At 39.0% G+C, this 26457-nt stretch overlaps 1 protein-coding gene and 2 long non-coding RNA genes across 22 annotated transcripts in view; 1 reads left to right on the top strand and 2 right to left on the bottom strand.

Annotated features, from left to right (window-relative positions):
• The window catches only part of PTPRK (protein tyrosine phosphatase receptor type K), a 328240-nt gene extending 303357 nt beyond the window's left edge, over positions 1–24883 (top strand). For 6 of the 19 annotated variants that reach the window (XM_083731036.1, XM_083731044.1, XM_083731035.1 and 3 more), the window contains 16 exons: positions 1079–1263; positions 2420–2507; positions 4393–4469; positions 4668–4685; positions 7116–7152; positions 8979–9076; positions 10574–10690; positions 12541–12710; positions 13162–13297; positions 13895–14044; positions 14587–14760; positions 15854–15985; positions 16833–16958; positions 17794–17957; positions 18505–18640; positions 22629–24883. In XM_083731036.1, the coding sequence (XP_083587162.1) occupies positions 1079–1263; positions 2420–2507; positions 4393–4469; positions 4668–4685; positions 7116–7152; positions 8979–9076; positions 10574–10690; positions 12541–12710; positions 13162–13297; positions 13895–14044; positions 14587–14760; positions 15854–15985; positions 16833–16958; positions 17794–17957; positions 18505–18640; positions 22629–22682 (1862 nt within the window). In that variant the 3' untranslated portion in view covers positions 22683–24883. The remainder of the gene's footprint in view (positions 1–1078; positions 1264–2419; positions 2508–4392; positions 4470–4667; positions 4686–7115; positions 7153–8978; positions 9077–10573; positions 10691–12540; positions 12711–13161; positions 13298–13894; positions 14045–14586; positions 14761–15853; positions 15986–16832; positions 16959–17793; positions 17958–18504; positions 18641–22628) is intronic. The other 13 variants (XM_083731039.1, XM_083731051.1, XM_083731038.1 and 10 more) reach the window with 3 other exon arrangements.
• Positions 9990–16919, bottom strand: LOC310841057. Its single transcript, XR_014562308.1, has 3 exons — positions 16815–16919; positions 11012–11154; positions 9990–10154 (listed from the first exon to the last, which is right to left on the bottom strand). It is a non-coding gene; the product is annotated as an uncharacterized lncRNA (long non-coding RNA).
• LOC310841032 lies at positions 20271–24421 on the bottom strand. Of its 2 annotated transcripts, none has more exons than XR_014562273.1 (3): positions 24275–24421; positions 22129–22380; positions 20271–20519 (listed from the first exon to the last, which is right to left on the bottom strand). It is a non-coding gene; the product is annotated as an uncharacterized lncRNA (long non-coding RNA). The 2 variants fall into 2 exon arrangements; XR_014562274.1 differs by lacking the exon at positions 20271–20519 and adding an exon at positions 21748–21784.
• Positions 24884–26457: the final 1574 nt, after the last annotated feature.

Genomic DNA, 26457 nt, shown 5'->3' with positions numbered 1-26457 from the left:
GAACCATATACTTGCTATGGCTTTTCACCTGAAAACATTAACTACAACTTTAAAACCAGAATCTTGCCTAATACTGTATTTGCATCCACTCATTGTTACTTAATGAACATCCAAAACGGGGGCGGGGGGGTCGTCCATGGCAAAATAAAGCACTGTTTGTTTGTTTTTTTCTTCTTTTGGACATTTTTCCAACTTGCACCACTGAATGAAGTGAATTTTGTCCATTCTGTTTCTGGTGCCTGGCCAGATACCTCCAAAAACACTTAAGCAGAGTGTGAAGACAACAGCCCTCTCTAAAAACAAGATCTCTTTGAGAGTCTTAAAGGCCAACAATGGTTCAGTTTACATTGCACATACCAATTATTTCAGGGTGAACTCTTCTTGTGCAATAGTTCTTTTTCTCTCTCTCTCCCCCTCCAAAATCTTCAAGGGTACATGAATTACCTCTGTGCAGCAGCCATAAAATGTAAAGCCAGCCTCTGGTCCAAGCAAGATTGACAGCTTTGCTTGAAGCATTTACTCTTATCATGTTCTTAAGGGAAGATAGATCACAGAGAGCAAGTCCATGTGAACTTGTAGCAGGTCTTGAGGGCTCCAAGGCAGCCATAAATAGAAGGTTACTGCTTACTCAGTATGTGTATGGGGCATATAGAGGTTGCCCCATACACATGTTGTAAGCTACCCCAAGGCCCATCAGCTGTATACAAAAGTTGAACAGCAGTTTGAGCCTATTCTGGCAATTTGTGCTGACTAGAGTTGGCCAACGCAAACTGAGTTCAATTATTTACTGCTGGACAGTGAATTTGATTTTAAAAAGGGGGGGGGGGACATGTAAAATTATCTTCTGTGCTGTCATCCTGGTCCCAGGTGGAATTAGCACTGCCTAGTTCTCAAGATAAGAACAGACCTTTTTCCAAAACAATGCTTTTCAAAAAGCCAGAACAAATTTGTTGTGTGCACATTCCTTATTGTGGCTTCTAAAACCTTTACAGAGTGCAGCAGCGAGCTGATTTAAAACTGGACTGTATCTTGGAGTATTTGAGTTTGATTATTATTCTCTGGATTAATATCACCACAGATGAAAACCACAGTGCAACAGCAGAGTCAAGTCGTCTGCTCGATGTACCTCGCTACCTCTGCGAAGGAACAGAGTCGCCATACCAAACAGGCCAGCTACATCCTGCTATAAGAGTAGCTGATTTGCTGCAGCATATCAACCTCATGAAAACATCTGACAGCTACGGTTTTAAAGAAGAATATGAGGTAAAAATGTCAACAGCTGTGTTTTTTCAATAACTTAGGAGAGGCCCGTTGAGAGTACAGCTTCTTGTTTTCACGAGTTCTTAATTACAAGAAGATTAAAATGAATGTTTAATTGGGATTAAATTGTTAAAAGACCACTTCTCTGTGAACCATGAGTCAATGAAATAATCCCAAAGAGAAACTTTGAAATTTCATTGCTTTAGATGCTATGTCATAAAGCATTACAGAGGGTGTGCTTGAAACATCCACTCTCTACCGAAAGTCCCTCCATTTCTGCAGCAAATTTTTCATAACCATTTTTAAGTCAGCTGTTTTAACACTGATATTTATGTCAGATAACTGATTGCTATCAGGGTATGGAGAGAGTAGGATTGTGGTAGGTGGATCCATCCAACCCTACCTGGTCTCAGGCTTTTGGTTGGCCACTGTGGGAAATGGGGTGGTAGACTAGATAGGCCACTGGACTCATGTTGACGTGCATAAACCCTGTAAAAAAATTCAGGGTACAGGGACAGTGTACAGACCTATAGCAGAGGCAGATTTGGACCAGTGTGACCACATTGGGAGCTGACGCTAGAGGGTGCTGCAGGGCTTTGGAACTATAATGCAGTGAATTGAGAGAACAGAAGGCGAGGAGCAGGGGGTTCCAAATTTTTGCCTCATACAGGACTGAAATTTTAAAGACCAAAATCTGCCACTGCCCACACCTATGTTTGAACAGCATGGGCAAGCCATAAAAATGACTTTACTGTGAATGAGAAGCATGCTAGTACAAGTCCATATTGTGGTGTTTCACTAAAGAAATACTTGATTTATTTTTGTCAGTGTGACAGAAATCATTTTTAACTGGGAAATTCTTTCTTCACATGTTTACCTATTTGTTGTTGGACAATTTATGTTATTTGTATTAGGGATGGAGAAACAGGCGAAAGCAAGAAGCACACACTTTTTGCCGTTTAAAGTAGCAGGCCTTGAATTTGCTCAGTTTTTGCTTCTGCCCCCATCAGAAGTTTCCAGACCAGTTATTACATTTATTTCTAATGGGAAAATGTAGGTGGTTGCTATTTTGAATACTAAAACAAATGTTGAAATAAATGCAAAAATTAGTGTGAATTATAATCTCATCTCCCCTCCCCTCCCCCCTTTTTTAATAAAGAGCTTCTTTGAAGGGCAGTCAGCTTCTTGGGATGTGGCAAAAAAGGATCAAAACAGAACAAAGAATAGATATGGAAACATTATCGCATGTAAGTTAAAAGTGGATATTTCATTATGTTGATGAATATTTAGTAAACTCGTACAGCATACCTGGGTCCCCCATCCATCCAGTTTCCCTGTCTGGTAGATTTGGTTGAAAAATGGTGGCTGAGCATCATGGTGAGCAGCTCTCCCTATTCCTGGTCCATCATTTTTATCACTACACCACATTGATTATATCTACATCATGCAGATTATAGGGCCACAATTGTTGACTGAATCATATTTTACCTTTATAATGAGAGATCAGGGGAAGTTAAGTTTGACAATTTCTACTTAGAACATGGTTCAATGGATTGATTGTTGCCTAGCAACAACATGAGAGGGAACCCAGGTCCCTTACTATGCTGTGTAGCCTTTCAGCTGAACTGGTGCTGGGTGGAGGTGGTAGGTGTGTTGAAGGAAAATAGAGTTGTTGTTGTTGTTGTTGTTATACTCCACCTACCTCCCTGAGGGGGCAAAGCAGCTTACAAATAGAAATATGGTCAGATATTTACTTATTTATGTACAGATAAAGGGTAATTTTAAATAATGTTATAATAATCAGAAGTGAATGAAGGGATGAGAGAAAGGGGTAGTAAGATACAAGTAAAAAGTTTTTTTTCTGCAAACCAATTTCCCTTCTCTTTAGTTCTTTTAAAATTTAAATTAACATCTCACTGCATTTCTGTTACACTGCTACACCATATTTGATTTTTCAGTTGTCTACCGCTGGTGCATTCTGATGCAGTGATTAGAATCAAAGAACCCTGACAGATCCTCAGGAGTAAAGCTTTTGATAGTTAAGACCAAAGCACAAACAAAATTTGATTACCATTTTACAACAAGAATAGCATCTGCTATCACTGTGCTAGTGGGAAAACAGCTGATAAAGGCTTAGATTTCTCTGTCCATCATATTCAGATGTGTGAAAGAGTATGCATTCAAATCACAATTTTTCAAGAGCTGAACATTTTAGTGACTGTGGTGGGCCAGATTCTTAACTGTTCAGGGTTCAGTTCTTATACTACCTTTGGTAGTGATAAAGGCACCAAGAGATTACACTATGTGCCATTATTGCTTGAGTTTTTTTATTGCTTTTCTCCTGAAAAGCCTTTTTACTCCACCGGGGGATAGGGAATAAATAGGACTGTCTGTGAGTGCATCTTCTTCCTCCCTGTTCCTCCAATACACTGATAATTTCTCTGATGGCCTTTCTCAATCACCCTGCTTGTGAACTAATTCCACCGAGCCATTTGAGTGGACTAGCCTTTCCCAACATGGTGCCCACCAGATATTTTGGACTGCGACTCCCTGAGCATAAAAATATCTGGAGGGGGCTAGGATGGGGGGAACTATACTAGAGTGATGTGCAGCAGATCCATGTCACTGCAAATCCACCTAAATGACAGTGGTAAAAGTAAATTTCTCATATGACAGGTTGCTCTTAAGCTAAAGCTCATCACAATGAAAGCAACTGCCACATGGAACTATTTAAAGTAGCTGTCATGCATCAAAGACTGAACTAAGCTATGAAGTCTAGTTTAAGACAGCTATATATGCCCCTACTTATCATCATCCATTGCATATACACATATTTCAGTGGAACTCCTAAAAAAAGAAGTGTGTTGCTTCTGCTCACCAGAGTAGTCAATATAGGGCCCTCCAGTTGTTTCTGAACTCCACCAGCCAGCATGGTCTATTGTCAGGACTTTCTCCTGAAACATCTGTAGGGCTTCATGTTGGCAATCCCTGGATTAAAGGCATCCACTAAAATGTCTGTTTTGTTAGATGCCAATATATGCTAGTCCAGTCCCTTCTATCATTGTTTACATCCATCCATACCTATTGTACATTTGTTCTGGACAAGTTTTGACTCCCACAATATATTTACAGATGACCACTCCAGAGTGATATTGCAACCTGTGGAAGATGATCCTTCTTCAGACTACATTAATGCTAATTATATTGATGTAAGTAGATGATACCACTTGGTCTTTTTCTTTCCAGCTTCTCTCTGTGAAACTTTTTTGCATGCAATTCCTACAAACTGAATGACAGCTTTCCCCCCCCAATTAAGAACAAAATGTACACTTTTCCTTGTTCTCCGTCCTAGTACTCACTGACATTGTTGTGCTTTCTTTCACATCTGACTTTGATTTGGGCTGTAGATTTGGCTGTACAGGGATGTAAGTACCACTATATGTGAATAACAGCATCCTGTTATGACTATTTAATATAGCAAACATTCTCAGTTGTGTTACTCTTCTAATTTTTATTACTAGATATATGTGCATGCCTCATTTAATTAATCCCATTTATATATCTGGTCTTTTAAATGTTCCTTTGTGTTAATAATTTATGTTTGTACCTGTATTTTAAAAGTTAGATAGTCCTATAGTGCAGTCATGAAAACATCAGCTAAACCAGCTGACCTTATCTGTTAAAGAAAAAAATTGCATTTTGCTTGAGTATTATTTTTGTTTGCTTTGGTCAGTAGCTTTTATTTTGCATTCCATTTTCATGTGAGAAGCTGGATAGTTTGGTGTATAGTGCTGCTTCTGAAGAGACCTGGTTATGATACGAAAGGGGTTCTTGATGGTGGTGAATTGTCTCCTTTTGTAAAAGGGAGTCCAGTCATGATCACTTTTCTTATGGGCTGGGGACAATTCAGTAATGGTATATATAGTATATACACAAACATATATATTTAGAGACATAGGTTGTATCCACTGACGTTGTCCCATTAGCACAAGGAGTTTCTCTCCTTTTTTCTTTCCCCTGCCCCCACACCTTTTGTTCTGGGTGTTCACACAACTCATAATGTGTGCTTCATGATTCCACCAGAGATTATGTCTTGGACAAGTATGGACATGTTTTGGAGACACAAAATATATATCTATTCAAGAAAAACAAATGGAAATAAGGGGGGAAGGTTTGGATATGATTTCACTGAAACTAGATGAAAATTGGAGATTAGGCAATTTATAGTGCAATCCGCACCATGCCTACTCAGAAGTAAGTCTTGTTGAATTTGGTGGGGCTTACTCCCAGGCAAATAGGGTTCAGATTTTAGCCTCAGTCACAGTGGAGATCTATTAAATCTAAGCATGACTAAATCTAATACAACAAATGTTAAGACCCATGAATGTGGTATGCCTTACTAGGAAATGACTCAGCAGTTTGTTGTTGAGAAGTGTCAATATAAAATTTGTGGCTTTGCTGATAAATTTGCAGAAGTATTGTTTTCTAAAATGGAAGTCATTGGCCTAGCACATGCAACTCACTCTAATTTTTAGGGACCTTTGCATGAAGTCCTCTTATTAAAACCATCACAGGTTCTTGGTTAAATGCAGAGGGGCACAATTCTGTCTAAGGAAACAGAAATGTTATTTTACAAGCATATACAAAACGGAACTAATTAATTTGTTACAACAAAATTTTAAATTGTGCACTAAAATAAATTCATAAACATATAATCTATTTGAATATCAAGTTCTCTTTGGGTGTTCATTTCACAGCAGCAATTTCCCAGCTTAAGCAATTCAATAGAATGTGTTTCATATGAGGAAAATCACACAAAGTATTTTTAAGAAGAAGAATAATACATAATAATTATTGAGGGAACATTGGAGAAGAAGGTGTTTACAGGAGCTTTAGCACTGCATATAAGGCTCATATCTCACATTTGTATACAAGGGGATATAGGTACTTTTCCTTGCAAGCCAGCACTACTAAATTGCTTACTTCTTCTTACAATGCTGTGCCACACTATTAACAAAAAATGGCACTTGGAAATAATTTCCATGGGTTCTGGTTATTATTGCTTTTTTGTAGTTTTAATACACTGAATAGTATGGCACTTTCTCCAATGTTTGAAAATGATAGCGTAGAAAAAATTCAGTACTACTATATGTGCATGTGTATATACATGTCTTTATATAAAGTATTATATATGCACACAATTTGTTTTAATTCTAAAATTTGGTTTATATAACTGCACAAAGTATTTTTACAACATTGCATGTAGATTTTGAATTTGTGCACACATACACATTGTCCAGCTCTAACATTCAGCTGTTCTGCTTGTTATTTATGGCTCTAATATTTTTTGCGCATTCATAGTGGAAGTTAGTTTTTGCTAATTAAGTGTGATTGTTTCGCGGCTTATTATATGGAGCAGCAAACAGAACTATTTCAGTCATAAAAAGTGAAGGCAAAGTGTATAGTTTCAACACTGAACTAATGCTAGCAGAAATCCAGTTGTAGATTTCACATGACACCTATTAGGAAGCATTGATCTAATATTTATGTAAAGTACATGTTGTATTAGGTTATATGAAATTTCCATCCAGTCTTAAGCACATTCACGCAGAAATGAAACCATTTGAAATCAATTGGACTTCATTTCTCTTCCAGCACTTTACTTGGAAGTTGTTGTTTTTTTACAAAAAATATTAATAGTTAAAACTAGGCAATATAGCTGACCAGCTACAACTACCATATGTTGAAAAGGATGCCTACAAATGTCTTGGGTGTGCCTTCATTTTCCCTACTGGATGCTACTTTCAAAGCTAATAATAGTCCATTGTAGAAATCAACTTATTTTGCTGTTTCAGGGATACCAAAGGCCAAGTCACTACATCGCAACCCAAGGTAAGAGTTTGCCAGAGTATCTGTCATTTTGGACTGTATCTGAAGGGTTACTCCAGCCATTGTGTGGCAGGTGGTGAGAGCAACCTAACCCTACTCCTTCTTCACGTCACAAAAACCTGACCTGGAGAAAGGCTGCCGCATGACCCCTGGCTAGCAACAACGCTCTGCACAGCAAAAAAGAGACACCACAAGGTTTCTCCTGTTGGATTAGGAGCCTTCTGCTGCATGTTATCCCTTGTGCCAAAGGGTGGGGGGGTGTAGTTTGGCGAGAGGGGTGGAGGGTTGCTTGTTTGAGTGCTTCAATTGGTACATTTGAACAGTTTGGTTTATTTTCAGGGCAAACCCCTTCTCTAGTTGCAGTGAATGTGGGGCTCTCTATTGGAGTCATGGATCCTTGCTTTTCGTTTTTGTTTTTTACACCTATATCGACTCGGCAATAGTTACAACCAGGCAGAATAATCGTGAAAGAAAGATAATTTGCCTCAAAGAAGCAAGGCTTCTGCCTTATCTGAAGTGTCTCCCTTGTCATAGGAAAAACTCTTATTAATAATTTGGGCCATAATTAATTTAAGGTTATCATTTCTGGAGAATATAATGAAGCATTAGCCATTACTGCAGTGAATTTTGCCCCATTAAGCTTGAAGAGATTTCTATCTCTTCGGTGCTTAGCTGAAACCATGGAACCTATTTTACAATAGGAGAACCTTGAAAATAATAGCTAACTAAAATGGAGCCTAAGTATTTTAAGTAATTTAGCATCTCAGGTTAGAATTGTGTGAGCTATATAAAATTAAGTACTATTAAATACTGTTGGTTAAGTTTCATCTAATGTAGTTGCACCTAATGCTTGCTGCAAAATGTTTACTATAGTCCACTGTAGGTTCAAGTAACAAAAGAGAGATGCAGCTGTTTGATCGGTTTAAGAATTGCATAGCAAAGTGTCTGTAAAGATCCATTTGCTTGTCATTTACTCCTGAGGGGGAAACCCACAACAACTCTAGCTGTGTTAAAAATGTAAGCACAGATGCTGTTTCCAACTTCTTTGTCGCTTAGTTTAGGCCTAATGTACTAGCTAACAATTTTTATTTTATTTAGTGCTGTCTTTTCCTTAGAACAGAAATGGACCAAAGACCAGTCTTGTCCAACATCCTATTTCCCACAGTGGCCAATTCAGTGTCTAGAGAAAGCACACATGGAGGACATGGGTACAATAATCCTTGCCTGCTGCTGCTTCCTAACAGCTATTTTTCAGTTATACACTGTCTTGAACCTGTCCTGGCTAGTAGTCATTGATGGTGTTACCCTACATTAATTTAAGAAGGGGATATAAATTTATTAGAATTAGAATCAAAGCAGGGCTTATTAAGTTAAGGTACTAGACTGAAACTTAAGGGGCCACTGCCAATGAAATTCATCCTATGGGGGAACAGGATGGCTGGATTTTAATTAACTGCAAAGTTCTATCATGGACAGACCATGAGGTTCTGTTGTCTGTAATAAAATGACAGCCGGAGAGCAGGACAAATAGAGTTTTCCGTAAAGACTATGATAAGATGACTTTTCATGTGCTAATGAACCCATATTAAAATTACTGATTTTTAGTACTTCAGTGTTTTCTTGCATAATGCCAAGTTGAAGAGTCTTAATGCCTAATAATCTGGTTTAAGTGAGATACTTAAGCACTAATGAAACATAAGTTATAAATGTGCAGTGGTCTGGGGAGGATTACTGGAGTCCTTCATACCTAAGGAAATAACTGGCAGGTATTTTAGAGATCAGTGGCTTGGTAGTTACTTTACATTTATTTAAGAGCATTTTCTTTTCAGGTCCAGTCCATGAAACGGTGTACGATTTCTGGAGAATGATATGGCAGGAACAATCTGCGTGTATTGTTATGGTTACAAATTTAGTTGAGGTTGGACGGGTAAGTAGTACCTTAGAAAGCGCTGAAACCTTAGGAAACACATTGAATACTGTAAATGTTTTGCTAATGAAAACTGAATCAGTGCTTTTGAAATAAAGGCACCAGAATTTGAAATGAAAGATGCCAGAGCAGATTCTCATCTCCCTAGATGAGAGCCAGGAACCCTACTGAACTTGTTCTCCCTTATTCATATGTGTGTAAGATGTCTAAGGGCTTGTGTGCTTAAAATCCAGCACACATATCCCCAATTTCTTGATTGATTTATGTTGTATATCAATCATGTGATTTAGATTGAGTCATGTTATGTGTACACCTATGTATAAACACACCAAGGGCCTAGAGATGAGATAAGCGTATATGGGGCAAGAAACCACAATATCATTTCCCCCCTATGAACTTGTTCACCAAAGCATTAATCAACTATAGCATGTATTGAAGTGCACAAATGATAAAGTATTGGATTAATGAAGAGAATTGAGTGTAGCTCCAAGTCCAACACTATCTGACCAGTTACAGATAGGTAGCCGTGTTGGTCTGCCATAGTCAAAACAAAAAAAAAAATCCTTCCAGTAGCACCTTAAAGACCAACTAAGTTAGTTCTTGGTATGAGCTTTTGTGTGCATGCACACTTCTTCAGATACACTATCTGACCAGTTTGCTAAAGACTTTGTGATTATATACCATTGTGCTATACTCTTCCTGAAGACCCTAAACTGTATTTCAGCCTTTCTCTGCTTATTGCAATGACATACAAATAAAAGATGGACATTTGATGGTGTAAGTTAGAAAAAATGGAGAAATGGTTCTGAAAACAGAAAAAAAAATGATTGTGAAAAAATGAAATACGTAGGTAAACACTGTTCCTTTTTAAAGAAAGAAAGGTAACATCTGATGTAGCCAGGGTTAAAAAAAGAAAAAAAGAATGCTTGATTAGAGTAAGGGAACAATACTATCTTCAAAAAAGCCAGTGTAAAATGCAAGCAAGTATAATTTAAGCCAGAGTAAGGTTGTACCAGATCCAAACCCCATTCAGTTGCAGAACTTCTGCTGCTGCTGCTTTGTTCTTCCTTGCTTAAGCCTAGCAGAGGGAAAACAAGCCTGTAAGATAGCCTTTTATACTGAGTTGCAAGGTCAGGTGACTGAGCTAAATGGGTTTAGTACCCAATCTAAGTCCTCCCTTTCTGCTCCTACCCCAGGATGAGATTATGCTTGGCTCAACTGGGATTGGGGATTTAGCTCCAGTTGAACCAGGCATCAGCCTACTGAGCTGGAAATCCGCTGCATCCTAAGCTACTCACCCCAGCAGATCTTGCTGTAGGATCACCCCCTAAAACTTGATTCCTTTATTTCTGAAGCATCTTCATTGGCTATTTCATTCATGTAATGGCATATATGTTATTGTATTACTAGGCAGAATTAATAAGACGTTGAACGTGTCCCATTTTTTCGTGCAATTGCCTTCCTTGGTTTGGAGATTTTTCAAAACTTTCCTTGCAGGTTAAATGCTACAAGTATTGGCCTGATGACACTGAAGTGTATGGGGACTTCAAAGTTACTTGTGTGGAAGTAGAACCGCTGGCTGAATATGTGGTCAGGACATTTACCCTTGAAAGGGTAAGTATATCTAAAACTATTATTGTCAGGGATTCAATTATGTATACAAAATGTATTGCAAGTTGGTGTTATGATCATATATGCCATATGATTGTCCTGCCAATACTTCTGTCCCTTACAATCCCTTATCTACATCCATTAACAACTCACGTGTTGACTTCTTTATCCTCATATGAATTCATTTTGCCTATTTTCTCTTTAAAATATGTCTCAAACTATTTTGCCACCAGGTTACATTATGTTGTTATTTTACAATTTATTTCTATGCTAACTTTGGGGCAAAAAAGGCCCCCAGAGCAGCTCACAAAATGTAATACTTACATAATAGTCCCTATTATGTGTGTGGTGCTGTGGTCTAAACCACTGAGCCTCTTGGGCTTGCCAATCAGAAGGTTGGCAGTTCAAATCCGCGTGATAGGGTGAGCTCCCGTTGTTCTGTCCTAGCTTCTGCCAACCTAGCAGTTCTAAAATATATCAGTACAAGTAGATAAATAGGTACTGCTGCGGTGGGAAGGTAAACGACATTTCCTTGCAGTCTGCGCACTCATCACGGTGCTCCATGCACCAGTAGTGGTTTAGTCATGCTGGCCACATGACCCGGAAAGCTGTCTGTGGACAAATGCCAGGTCCCTCGGCCTGAAAAGCATAATGAGCACCGCAGCGAATAATTGCCTTTGACTGGACTTAACCATCCAGGGGTCCTTTACCTTTTTTACTTACATAATACTTTGGTTAAACCAAATGTAAGCATTTTGTTATCTAAGCTGTATTATGGAGTTTTTACTAGTCCCTTATAGTAATGCATAATGAGCTTCATTTGTTGATTCATTCCTTGGCTGCATTCAGCGAGTGAGACCAGTAACTATGACACTTGGCTTAGTGTTGAATCCCAACCAGTGATTGTATTTTGTTTCACTCAGAACAAACCATGATCAAAGGCTTTAAAGTCTGAACTTGATGAACTGTAGTTTGTTTAAACTCAAGTTAATGAACAAATCAGAGTCTGAAACTATGGTTTGATCCTAGCTTGTTTCACTAGAGTTCAAAGAAACCACAACTCCTAAAGTTTGGATTTAATGGGGTTTAATAGCTGGTTTTAGAAATGGAAGCATATGCTTCTGATCTCCTTGTTGGTAAGAGGAAGGGAAGGGGACTGTGGAAGTTTACAATCCTCACTACTTTTTATTTCCATCATTACGCAAGTTGCGTATTATTCACCTGCATTTGTTTTATTTTCACTTTTTATTTTGGAGCATTTATTTTAATCATCATTCTGTCTTCCATGAAGTACCTTGTAGCTCTGTGATGAGGCCAGGCCAGTTACTCTAGTGTAAAGCTTCATGCATTTCTAATGTAGTTTTGTCATTTATGTACTATTTCAGTTAAGTCTTTAACTCCTCAGGACTGCTTTCCTTATGAACAGTTTTGCATTGTTGTCTTTACTTCCATGCTAGCACATGTGTTTCATGCTTAGGTTCTTGGGAAAACCTTTTTATATGCTGTTGTAATTTTATAATACATGCAGCATTGGCTCTGTAAATGTACAATTTTCAAGATACAATGAGAAAATAGTGCCGCATTCAATATTATATTGGGTTTATGAAGGAAGCTGATAAAGATCAACTGACAGATTATATTTATAGTCGCACATAAATTCAATTGCAGAAGTCCCATTTTAAGCAACAGTTGTCACATTTTGGGCTTAGAATACTAACAAAAATGTTTATTGATTCTGGTAGATGTTGTGCTTGTCTCAAAATTCAATATTTTGATTTGAATGTCTTCCCTGATCCCTAATCCATCAGATGAACAAAAAATATTGTCTGCTTTTTGTTTTTCGATTTTGACAGAGAGGTTACAATGAAATCCGTGAAGTTAAACAGTTCCACTTTACTGGCTGGCCAGATCACGGTGTTCCTTACAATGCAACAGGGCTCCTTTCATTTATACGCCGTGTTAAACTCTCCAATCCTCCTAGTGCCGGGCCTATTGTTGTGCATTGCAGGTGTGTAGAGAAGAGGTAGATGCACTTTCTATAACTTCTCAATGTGTGCATGAACTGTGTAGTCGCCGGTGAAGTTGTCTTAGTGTGACACTGTGTGATTCAGTCTTTGTTTACTTTTCTCAACTTGGTTTATTCTTTCTCAACTGTCACTTTAACAGACGTAGCTTAATGATACTATTGCCCAATGTCCAGGTTTCCTGATTGTCCTACTCAGTCAGTTTCTATTTTATGTTTTCTAAAGTTTTCAGCTACACTGAGGTATGAATATGGTTTTGATAGATGGGGGGGGGGGGCGATTCTGTTGACTATCTCAACTTCTTCTGGAAATGCAAGTGAATGAAGCCACACAAGCACACATTAGAATAGAATGTGTGCCTATATAATGACTAGGGTTTTTAACTTGTTAGGGGGAGTTGTGATTTTAAGTGCGGAAATACTCTGTAAACCCTTTTCTGAATCATTCCAGTGCTGGAGCTGGAAGAACTGGCTGTTACATTGTAATTGACATAATGCTAGACATGGCAGAAAGAGAAGGTGTTGTGGACATCTACAATTGTGTCAAAGCATTACGCTCACGCCGCATCAATATGGTACAGACTGAGGTACAGTGCTTCTCCGCTCTTAATAATGGGGGTCCCAGTTCCCTTCTTGGATGTGTTTTGCCTGAGTGTCCTAGAAATAACACAGGACACACCACTAAGCAAGAATGAGCAACTGGTGCAGGCCAGAGTACTAATGGGAAGGTGGGCATGAAAGAGGTTTAAAATATTATACAGCTGAACCAGAATGGTTTGTGTGTATATCCCTGCTGATAGTTATTGGCATGTGGAAATGTTCAGAGCATTTATCCAGAGCTATGTATTTTTAATGCTGTTTCCAGTAACAAGCAAATTTGGTCGGCTGGCAGAAACATAAAAATGGAAACACCTCCCCCCAAAAAACATTAAATCTCTGACTTCAGCAAATTACTGATGCCTTTGCTATTTCTAGATTTAAAAATTTGCTATTCTCAGGAAATCGCCCTGATTAAGTGAATCCTAGTTAAGGAATGGACTGTACTTAAGGCGCTTAAGCAGTATAAAAAATGGATTGAGTTAAGCTTCCTTGAATAAGATTCCTAGTGAGAAGGTATCTAAAAGAGATTTTGTGACTTTAAAAAAAAATATTGCTAGACTATTCTTCTGTTCCTTCTTTGGCAGGAGCAGTATATCTTTATTCATGATGCAATTTTGGAAGCCTGCTTATGTGGTGAAACTGCCATCCCTGTCTGTGAATTCAAAGCTGCATATTTTGATATGATTAGAATAGACTCTCAGACAAACTCTTCACATCTCAAAGATGAATTTCAGGTATTTTCAGTTGCTGGTAGCTTTTATATACCAGCAGTTTTTTTAAAATCTTTTTTGCTTCTAGTTATATATAATTCCTCCCAGTTTGTATATCAGATTCACAACCTTTGGCCACCGCCTTGCATTGAGCCTAATGTATAACCTAGTTCTTTTCATTATGTGCTTTACAAAGTCATATATAAATGTGGAGTACAATTGTCTGATTGTAATTGCCACAGGCTGCCAATTTGTTTGAACAGCAGTGACCTTCGGCCTGCCAGGGGTGATTCTGCATTTTAAATAGGTGTGGAACACTTTGCATGAATTTCACACAATGCTTTCTTTTCTTCGTTTTGGGCAGAATGCAGATTGAGAGCCAATGCAGATAATTCATTTTCACTCTCTGTCATGGCTGCAGTGCATTACAGCTCAAGGAAGGCAAGCCCTTTGCTTGTCTCCTAGCAGTCCCACCTAGCAATGCTATTTGGTGCCGAAATCTATTCACGAATCTGTTCTGGTGTGGGGTGAGCTACATTGTACCAAAGATTTCCTCTGCCCTCTAGACCCTGAATTCAGTGACTCCTCGGCTGCAAGCTGAAGACTGCAGCATAGCATGCCTGCCAAGGAATCACGACAAGAACCGCTTTATGGAGATGCTGCCACCTGACAGATGTCTGCCTTTCTTAATTACTATTGATGGAGAGAGCAGCAACTATATCAATGCTGCCCTTATGGACGTAAGAACCGTTTCCTTTGTCTATGTAACATGCCTTGAAAATGATGGGTCGTAAAGTTGAAAATAATAATGGCTACTTAAAGCTAGTTAAAAGAAATATTGCTAGTTCAAGAAATATTGTTGGCTTTCTTGCAGTGTTTGGTAAAATGGGTTGCACAGTGGTGGTTCTTCTCTTAACTTTCCAACCTGAGTTTTTCATGCTTTCAGTAGCTTGTTGAAATTGAAAATTCACGAAAGAAAACTCTAGAAGGACTTTCATGATTTGTATGTTAATTTGCAGCCAGTTCTAGCAATTTGTCTTTTGCTAATGAGTGCAGTCCCAGGAGAAATAATGGATTAGCAAGCAGAACAGTGGAGAAATAATACTCAGTTCAACATCCTGCATAGCTGCTACCATCTGCACATGCAAAATTTAGTTTGTTTGTATGCCAATACATGTGTCCAGTGGGGAAGGTTCATAGTGCCATGGTAGAGCATATATTCTGCATGAAAATGCTTCCAGGTTCAATCACCAGATAAGGCTCACACTCCTGCCCTGGAGAATCACTGCCAGACATTGTAGACAAAGTGAGCCAGATAGCCCTGTGTTCTCTTCCTATATTTAAAGCCTTTCTCCAGTTCCCCAAACAGTTATATATAAATACAACAGAATGTCTAAATAAGTTTCCTAATTTGGGAGATTTTGATATAAAACTTAACTCCCTTTCTCTCTTTGTTATTCATTATAATTAATTTATCTTACAAACTCTGGCTGTATTTACAACCTTAGCTTCCTTCTACATCTACAAAGAGCCCAAGGCATTGTTTTGTTGTACTTGTAGGTAGTTTCATGGATGTCTTAACAAATTCCCCCTTAACCTAAACAACCTGTGGGGCTCAGAGGAAAGGTTGATACAATGTGCACTTTCTTGGAAATTAATTCTAATGAAATAAGTAAAGGCTGTCTTTCAAAAAAAAATATTGAGGTTTGTGAGGTGTTTTATCTTGTTTTCATATTTCATAATGTTGAGCATGCTCTATGTCTTGGGGAGAGCATGGCTGTTTCTGATTGCAATTCCTCTTTTGTTTACTACTTTTCCTTTTCAAAAATGCAGAGCTACAGACAACCTGCTGCTTTCATCGTCACACAGCACCCTCTACCAAACACTGTGAAAGATTTTTGGCGATTAGTATACGACTATGGCTGTACCTCTCTTGTGATGTTAAATGAAGTTGATTTATCACAGGTAAGTTCTTAATGGTAATGGATGTACTCTGTTGGTGAGACACTGTAAACCACTGATCCCCAAACTGGAAAGCTCCAATGTTTTGGACTACAGGGTCTATCATCTATGCCAATCTTGGCTGGGGCTGATGTGACTTGGAATCCAACAACATCTGCAGGGCGGTATATTGAGAAAGGGTGATCTAGAAGAAAATGTAATCAGGTGGTAAAATTTTCCTGGCATGTACCACTTTATACTAGGGGAATAAGGCCTGCATGTACTCTACAATTCTAGATCCACTTATAATCATAGCATACAACAGACATCAAAGTAACTAGCACCGCAAACTAATAGTAAAGGTAAAGGGACCCCTGACCGTTAGGTCCAGTTGTGGCCAACTCTGGGGTTGCAGCGCTCATCTCGCTTTATTGGCCGAGGGAGCTGGCATACAGCTTCCGGGTCATGTGGCCAGCATAACTAAGCTGCTTCTGGCGAACCAGAGCAGCGCACGGAAATGCCGTTTACCTTCCCGCCAGAGCGGTACCTATTTATCTACCTGCACTTTCACATGCTTTCGAGTCACTTAAATAAATCTTTCTAACCATAAACAGCCCCTGGTGGCAGCTAATAGTGTTTCTAACTGTATTGATCTATACCTTCCTCCCCAGTGGGTACCATGTTAACCAAATATGGGGAACTCTTGGCTCCATCAGCAAGGTCTGAGGTAATTACACTGCCTCATCCTGCAAAGATGGAGCAATACAGTAATGTCTGTCTTGCAGTTGTGCAATCAAGCATTGATTTCTTAACACAAAATACATGTGCAATGCTAGCTATAATTTAACTTTACTTATTAAATATCATGCAGGGCTGTCCACAGTATTGGCCAGAGGAAGGATTGCTGAGATATGGCCCCATCCAGGTGGAATGCATGTCTTGCTCAATGGATTGTGATGTAATAAACAGAATTTTCAGGATATGCAATTTAACAAGGGTAAGCAATATGTAAATGGTTAACACGGGAGTCATGTTTATTTACTTCAACACTAAGTAATACATGTTTTTAAAAATACACACTACTAGCTATGGGTTTTCAAAATAGTTCGAAAAGTCTTCATTTGCACCATGGTGCAATTAAATTGCACTGTAAAAGGCACCATGGTTTTTTTTAAGGTTTACCAATAGTAAATAACAATTAATTTATGTGAATGGTAAAGTGATGCATTTTGTTAAACAAAGTGTCGCAAACAAATGTTCATTTATTTCACAATGAGCATTTTAAAAGTTCTCAGATTCTTTCCAAACCACCATTTTCTAATCCAGATTGTTTTCACATCCTTCTGTTTATTTTATTTTTATGTCATCTCCCCTCCATGATAAATACATATTTATTGTAGTCACACAAAGGAGTAGATAACTTTGCTAAACTCATGATTATTACCCAGACATATGGGAAATTGTAGAGTTTAGCATATACTTTGATGCTGAAACTATGGGTCATTCTAACATGCCTTTGTGGGAATCAACAGCTGAGCGATCATGCTTCTCTGGCCTGTGCCCTTGATGCAATCTGAGATATTTTTTCACCCAATGTGGCCTCACCTAGTTAAGTTTCCACAAACATTTTCCCCAATGTCATCTTAACACCCTACAACATCCTTTTTCCAATTGCATTTTTGTTTTGTTTTACACTCAGCCTGATTAAAACTGTGAATGCTTGCTTACCTTGAAGCTTTCAAAGTGGCCTTAATAAAGCTATTACTCTGCTGAAACTTTTGTATTTTCTATAATGGTTACTTGTGATTGTTGATGTTGTTTATTCTCATCAGCCTCAGGAAGGCTATCTGATGGTACAGCAGTTCCAGTATTTGGGATGGGCATCTCACAGGGATGTGCCAGGCTCCAAACGGTCGTTCCTGAAGTTAATTCTTCAGGTTGAAAAGTGGCAAGAAGAATGTGAAGAAGGAGAAGGCAGAACTATAATTCATTGTCTGTAAGTGTGATATAGCATTTTCACCCTTAAATCTAATTATCCCCATGCTGTGAACTGGCTTCCATACCTTGACTAGTCTAGCATGACTCGCTAGAGGAAGGATAGACTCCTCTATTATTTTCCAAATCAATTTTTCTATTTAATGCAATCTTTTTCAAAGGTTATCCTAGAGTTCAGTGATTGCCATGAATCTGCAACTAAATGCTAATTAAAAGGGTTAGAAGTACATATGTGAGGTTTCAAATGCTCCATCTGTGCAAACATATCAGTTTGCCAGATTGAATTATCTCCTCCTCCTGTGCAGCTCTGGGGGTTCTCCTGACCAAGCCAATTTCAGGACAGAGGGGAGAAGGGCTTCCAATTGTTAGGTAAACCCCACCCAATAAAAATCAATGAATGTCACTAAGTGGATTTCTAGCCATATCTACTCAGGAGTAAAGACTAATGTATTCATTGAGACTTACTCCCAACTAAGTGGGTTACAGTTGTAACTTTATAACTTAGTTGGATACAACCATTTAAACCATTCTTTCTTTTTTCTGCTCAGGAATGGTGGTGGACGAAGTGGAATGTTCTGTGCCATAGGCATAGTAGTGGAAATGGTTAAAAGGCAAAATGTCATCGATGTTTTCCATGCAGTAAAAACTTTGCGGAACAGTAAGCCAAACATGGTAGAAACACCGGTAAGTTTGTCGATCTGGAATGTTAATTTATGTAGACAGACAAAAATAATATTTTTAAAAAAGTATTGCCAAACAAAGTCTCATAGATAGAAATGCTCTCTGTGAAGAGAAAAAACAACTGGGACTATAAAAACACAGTTGCATCCTGCATTGCAGATCCTGTACAGTGGTGCCCCGCAAGACGAACGCTTCGCAAGACGGAAAACCCGCTAGACGAAACGGTTTCCGTTTTGGTGGCGCTTTGCAAAACGAATTTCCCTATGGGCTTGCTTCACAAGACGAAAAAGTCTTGCGAGTTCCTTCGGTTTTTTTCCCCTTTTCCCTTTTCCTAAGCTGCTGATCCGCTGATAAGCCGCTTAACAGCTGATCGCTAAAAGCTGCTAAACCGCTAATAGCGCTAATCCGCTAAGCTGTCAATGGGCTTGCTTCGCAAGACGAAAAAACCGCTATACGAAGAGCCTCATGGAACGAATTAATTTCGTCTTGCGAGGCACCACTGTATTGGGTCAGACAAAATACTCTCCAAGTTTCTTTCCCTCCTTTATCAGAAACCTATTATGATACATTCACATCCATGCATAACCTCCCATTTCCCCCCATTTACTGAATGCCTGTGAAAATGGAATGCATTTTGTCACCTCTGAAGATGTCTCGCTTTGGGAAATCTGTTAAGATTGTGGTTACACCTTACTCACTGAAACATCTCAAAGTTCACTTCCTGTGTGATTTGGTATACAGTGTCAGGAAGGTATCACAATCTATAATCTACAGATGACACGGTACCTTGGGAGAGAAGAAGAGAGAAAGTAGCTCTAAGGCAGGGGTGGGCAACCTACAGTCCTCCACCTAGTTTCAAAAGCCCTCTGGCAGGAGTAATCTGTTCCTGCTGAATCAACAAACATTGAGAGAAAGAGAAAAGGCATAGTGGCCCCTGCCATCACTGGCTTCACGCCTACCCTCATTTGTTATGAGGACCTTGATTTAATACCTCTGAGGGCTCTCAACAGGAGGCTTCCAGACCGTACAGTAAGGCAACAGGCCAGGCGATAGAGCCAACACCATGCCCTCCAGATGTTGGTGGATTTATCTCCCTTCAGCCCTGACAGTTGGCCATGCTTGCTGGAGCTCATGGGAGTTGGAGCATAACAGCATCTGGAGGGCATTATGCTGGCTACTCCTGCTATATAGAACACAGAGACACAAGTCACTTGCTTACTACCACTACTCATGCTCTCCTATAGCTGGTTGAGGTTAAAAGGCCCAGGCTGGAATTCTGTATTTACAGGAAATACAGTTGCCCTATGGCCTGAGCGTTTCTGGAACTTTTCACTTCTTCCTGAAGTCAGCTGTAGGGAGCTAAAGGTCGCTCTTACCCTCCAGTTAGCTCACCCCATGATCTATGCCTTCTAGTCAACCCACAAAAAACACAGTCAGAATCACACACACACACACACACACACACACATATGCATGTATGTGTGTGTGTGTGTGTGTGTGTATTCACATACAAAACACACACACCTAGACCAAAACGAAGAAAAAAGACAAATGAACCAGGCTACCCCACAAAAAAACAGAAAGGTAAGACTAGCCCCATCTTAAAATAAAAAACAGAAAAAGAACCAAACAGAAGGGGCAGGTGACCTTGACAGCCCTATTCTGATGCTTTGGGGGAAGGCAGAGAAAGGATGATGGAATCACTCATCTTCTAAATGCAGGTGGCGACCATTTTGTGTGAGGGTTCTGTTCGCGGCACCCCAATGCACATCGGCAGAGTGCATATAAGTGCCTCCCGCCCCTGTTCTGCCTTATTCCAGGTCCAAAAGGACCCATGTGTCAGCGATCACATGTCAATTGGACGCACTTAAATGGTCACCGCCTGTAGTAAAACAGAAATAGCTATTAGTGTATTTGCTAGTGGGTGGTTTTTTTTTCTTTTCCCATAGTGTAAGAAAGCAAAAAGGAGTGGAAGGTGCAGGGAACGTTTATGGCAAGGGTCAGCAACCTTTCTCAGCAGTGGGCGGCTCCACCGTCCTTCAGACCATGTGGTGGGCCGGATTATATTTTGAAAAAAATAATGAACGAATTCCTATGCCCCACAAATAACCCAGAGATGCATTTTAAATAAAAGGACACATTCTACTCATGTAAAAACACACTGATTCCCGGATCATCCGCAGGCCGGATTGAGAAGGCGATTGGGCCGCATCCAGATTCCAGGCCTTAGGTTGCCTACCCCTGGTCTATGGGAAGGGTAGGAGACAATGAGAGCATGAAGCTGTGTCAGATACAGCAAACTAAAAGCAGGGACATAAAGAGACAACAATTTCCCTTCCGACCTATCTTGATCACAGTCAGTGCTGCTTCAATTCTACTGCAGTTTGGTTTGCATCAAATACTATGTACTCTCGCTGTCTGCTGTGATTAATGGCATAATTAAATCCACACCCTTTCAATGCAAACGAAATGCAATGTAAACAGAAGGAAACAGTAACTTTGTAGCATGTGTACACTTGAAGAAAAACAAAAACCAATGAATACCAGTCAGCAGGCGTGTGCAGAGCTTGTCTGAGAATTTCCCCCAACATTCTTAACTAAAAGTAGTAGAGGCTTGGGGTGGTGGGAGAGAAGGGAGAGAAAAATGGCTTTCCCCCCTCCCTTCACTTCCAATTACTTGCAAGTCCCATCCTGTAGTACTCTCTGCTTGGCTGCTGAATTTTCAAACATGTTTAAGGGCTAGGTGGATTGTTTTGTTTCCTAAGAGGGCACTTTTAATAAGGCTGTTTTTGATACTTTTGCAATTAAAATCACTTCAGAACACACACAGTGTAATGTAATCAATAAGCGTCTTTCACAGGTTACTATTTAATCTTTAGCACAGAAAATGAAAAAAAACACATATTTCATTGCAATCTTACTCTGTAGTTGCATGTTTTCAGTGTCTCTGTATTATGTAGGTGCAGTGGCGTAGCGTGGGTTGTCAGCACCCGGGGCAAGGCAAGTAATCTGCGCCCCCTCACCCGTGGATTTGTGCCCCCTAACCCTAACCCCCAGATGTTGCGCCCGGTGCGGCCGGCCCCCCCTGCACCCCCCACGCTACGCCACTGTGTAGGTGAACTATCTTGAACACAGCAGCTGTTCAAGCTAGGTGAGGAAGCAAGCCAAGAAAACCCATGTAGCTTTGTTACCTGCCCTACATTTAGCAAGATGATCAGATAACCAAAAAGAAGGGGAGGAACCTTTTAGAAAGCTTTCCCCACTTCCTGCTTACAAGATTAAGTTTCTAGACTTAGGGCTGGGGGATGGGGCAGTGGGAGTGCGAGGGGAATTTCTCTGTCTCTCCCTTTGAGAATGCAGAAAATCTTCATCTTAGTGAGGATCTGATTTTTTTTTCTCCCTGAGAGTGGACCTTGGAGCAAAACATGTATCTCAGAACGCATAACTTTGTACAGTCCAGCTGCAAACTCTTGCGGTACATCTCTACTTACCAACAGATTGAAATTGAAATTCTTAGATATTTGACCTTACAGAGCTCCCTGTCACAACGGGGAAAGCTGGACTTGGGTTACTTTCAGTTTAGCAGCAGAGAAGAGTGGTCTCTTGCTGTAGTATTAAGACGCTGATGTTTGTTAATGGCTGCATGCTGTTTGACTTTGTGAAATGAACGTTGTCCATCATGAGGCGGCAAAGTTCTTCAAACTGATTAATGAAAACTGTTTGTTTTCTATCTGGTAGAGTAGCTGAAAGAATCACAGGGATGCAAACCATTAGTCACAAAGAGATTCCTAGACCATCTTGCTTTAAGATGCATCTCAAGCTATAGCAGCAGCACATACACCTAAGCATTACAAAAAAAAATATCATATCAAAGTAAAGTCTTGATACTGTCAAAGCAAATTATGCAGCTTGAAGGAATGTCACTTCTTATCTCATTTTATTTATTTATTTATTGCATGATCTGACTGTCTCTTTGCATTCCTCCCCTTAGGAGCAATATCGTTTCTGCTACGACGTTGCACTTGAGTACCTCGAATCATCTTAGTGAGAAAAGGGTGGATGCAATCAAGTGAACCAAATAATAAGAAATTTAATAAACTGTTTTGGCATCAGCTGTTGAACCTGTGAAGAAAGATTTTAGTGAAGAGGGAGACTTAATTTTTAAATGCAAAAGTATTTTTCTTAATAAATGGTGTATCTTAATTATATATAAATATATATATAAAGAACTGTTTCTATGCCTGTACACAGTATGAACATATAGTGCCACAAAAATAAAGAAGAGCAGAGGCAGAGCACGTCTGCTGTTTGAGGTAGGATTTTTCCAGTGTTTGTATATTCAGTTGTTTCTCGGTTACACTAGAACCACCATCTGTTGCATGTATCTATTCTAGTCAACATTTTATTTTCCTTTCGTTCTTAATTTGATAAAACTGTTAAAAAGTAAAACAAAACTGTGCAGATTGATAGTCTCTATAGGTTTCATGTGTTGCAAGAAAAAATATATATATAGATATATGTATGATAACTGGCTTATTTTGTTTTAATGTGCAATGACAGCCTGATCAAAGTTCTTTATAAAGAAATCTAAACATAAGCCAAAGACTCAAGTGTAAATATGTTGATATGGAGGGGGGAAAGCACATTGTATTTATTGTTTACTGACATTCCTTTTATGATGGCTGAACAAAACCATTCTTTCTCAAAAAAAGCTTTTTTTGTGCTGAAATCAAGTGTAAGAAATTTTTGTAGCTTATTTTTTGTATGTTTCTGTGAAAGTAGAGAAAGAGAGAGACTTTTAATAGGTAGACCAGAAAACACTGGTATGGTGATTTGTTGTTGTTGTTGTTGTTGTTGTAGTATACACACCTATGAATGAATCCATGCAAATGACTTTGTTGGAGAAGGTCTAAATCAAAAGTTGACTCAACATGTATAGTACCATCCCAGAGTCTAATAATCTGAATCAAATGGCAACTACACACATATGGCCTTGCTTATGACTTGAACAATGGTGGACATAATTCCATTATTTTTTTTAAAGGAAGAAATAGGTTAGTAATAGATGTGTGAAATGCAGAGCAAGAAGAAAGGAATGCTTGGTTTCAAAAACAAACCACATTTCTTTTCATGTTGGCAGGCTGGAGGCATCCCAGCCAGCCATGCAACAGAGAAGTGCTTCAATCTAAATTCCTTCTGCAAATACTATTAATGAGAAAATAAACTGCATCCGTAATTTATCAGAAAGGGGATTTTGGTGAAATTCTCATGGATTTGGGTGTGTTTTGTTCTGATTACCTGTTTGTGACCATCCTTTCTTTCATTCTGCAAATCATCTTTCCAGTGGTTTGCATTCTACTGCCTTCTTGGGGGACTGAGTTTCCTGAAAATCTCACAATGTCTTCAAATCAGCTTTCTTATAAGCACAGAAAGGCGGGGGGCTCTCCACTGTGTGCCTGACTGCTGTTTATCCCCGCCCCAAATTATTTTTACTATACTTTTTATGATTTGTTTTAGTATTTTAAAATTGCAAAGCGTTTGGGTGCTTCGGCAGAAAGGTGGGATATAAATGCAATAAATAAAACAAATAGTAAATTAATGATTTCTTTTAAACACAAAATTAACAAGTTCACTGACCTCAGGCATTCAGCTAGCTTCCCGACTTCCTGTCCTTCAATTAAAGCTCAGGGGAAGAGGTCATCAGATTTATTTTTTTCAAAAAAGGAAGTAATGGCAGCCTGGAAAACCACAGGGCACTGGAGCAATGTATAATGGAAGCAGATGGGAGCCTGTTGCGCAGCAGAAGAAAAAAAAATCAAGAAATTGAGATGCTAAGTTTCCACACAGCATTATCCCCTACAAATAACTATAGTGGTATAACTAAATGTTTATTACAGGCAATATACAACTCATTTGTGAGATGACTGGCTGCAGTAAAAACTTTCAGAACACCTTCAGCTGTGCATGCATTTTATCTCCACTGGTTGTCTAGGATTGTGTTGATAGAAGCTTTGTGTTGTGACAAAGCCAAAATGGATTGAATCAATTCAAGATTAGGTTGTAGTCTTGGTATGCAAACTATCCATGTTTTTACTTTTATCTTCATATGCACATTCTTAAGCCTGGACATATTTTCCTAATGAAAATCATTCCTGTTTCTTGTTGATTTTTTTTATCAAGAGTAAATTACAAGGTGCTTATAAATACTCATGTAAAGAAAGAGTGAATTAAAGAAGTTTTATAAAATGCTGAGTTCATATTATTTCCTGTTTTGACTGCACTAATCCTTTTATTTGAAAGCACTGTGTAGCAAAATTGCAACCCTTTTTATTCAAGGTTAATTAATTCAGAATAACAAATTTATCATAGTAGTGGTGAAACTGTGGTTGTAAAACTGTGGTGGAAATGTGTTAAAAGGTTGTTCCTCTTTGTAAAGCCACCCTAAACATACAGTTTGTTGTTGTTTAGTCATTTAGTCGTGTCCGACTCTTTGTGACTCCATGGACCAGAGCACGCCGGGCACTCCTGTCTTCCACTGCCTCCCACAGTTACCTTGGTCCTAACCTTGCCTTCCTTTTCATCAGATATAAAACAGAAACCACTTAAGATTTGAAAATATATTATTTCATATTCACTAAGCTCATTCTTGTTTGTCCATAAAGGTGCATATTTGCCCAAACTAGAGTAATGTTCCTAGTTACAGGTAGGTAGCCGTGTTGGTCTGCCATAGTTGAAACAAAATTTTAAAAAATACAAGAAGAAGAGGTGTGCATGCACACGAAAGCTCATACCAATAACAAACTTCGTTGGTCTCTAAGGTGCTACTGGAAGGATTTTTTTTATTTAGAATAATGTTCATAACCTTCAATAACTGGACTATGGTACAAAAAAATACATGTGTGTATATACACACACCCTTTCCACCTCCATTTTAATAGTATACATCTTGAGAGATGGTTCAATATTATCCAATCCTAAAAGTTTCCACATTTATACAAAAAGCAAAACTGCACAGGGCAACAGTGCAGTAGTACACAAGTAACAAACAATGGCAACCCTCCTGAAAATGTAATTACTTTACAGAAACATAAATTTTAATTAATTTTGGTTGTTCCAGATGGTCTAGAAAATGCAGCAATTCATCTTTAGTAAAATATTATGTACTTCATAGTATCATATTCCTTAGTATATAGCCAGTGCTTGATCATAATAAGCACTGTCAGGTGGGACTTTACAAAATCTATAAGGATACAGTTTATATCACTTTCTTTTTTTACTGCCATTATCAGAAGCTCATTTATCAAACAGATAAAAATGTCAACGGAGTCTAGCATAATGTCCCTACCATATGTGTTCAAGTGTTGATCCTACCAGTTTGCCTGTCCACTGGTTACTGCCTTTGACATATCCACTTTTTATATTCCTTCACACAACTTTTATTTTATGATCCTTACTGAAATTGGGGGCAGGGGTATAAGAGTGATTGCCCAGTTTCCCATTGTGTAGTTCCAAACATTGCAGTGGTTCATTTTTAGGCGCGTCCAACTGAAGCACCATTGCACATTTGCATCGCCACACTCCAGAAGTGGCCGGAAAAGGGGGAGGGGCGGGCTTACACATGCTCTACCGATGCACATAAGGGTCAGAAATGTAACCCCCCCCACACACACACACAAAACAGCCATTGCCTGTAGACCTACCAGAATCAATGGACCTAAGTAACCTGATATCAGTGGGTGTATTCAAAGTATGACTAGCACTTGATATTAAAGCAAGCCACAGTCCTTTGATTTCCAACGCAGTATTTATCACCTCTTGGA

This window comes from Podarcis gaigeae, assembly GCF_964106915.1.
Source record: "Podarcis gaigeae genome assembly, chromosome: 3".
Classification (NCBI taxonomy): Eukaryota; Metazoa; Chordata; class Lepidosauria; order Squamata; family Lacertidae; genus Podarcis; species Podarcis gaigeae.
This window is presented reverse-complemented; position numbering and strand designations above follow the sequence as displayed.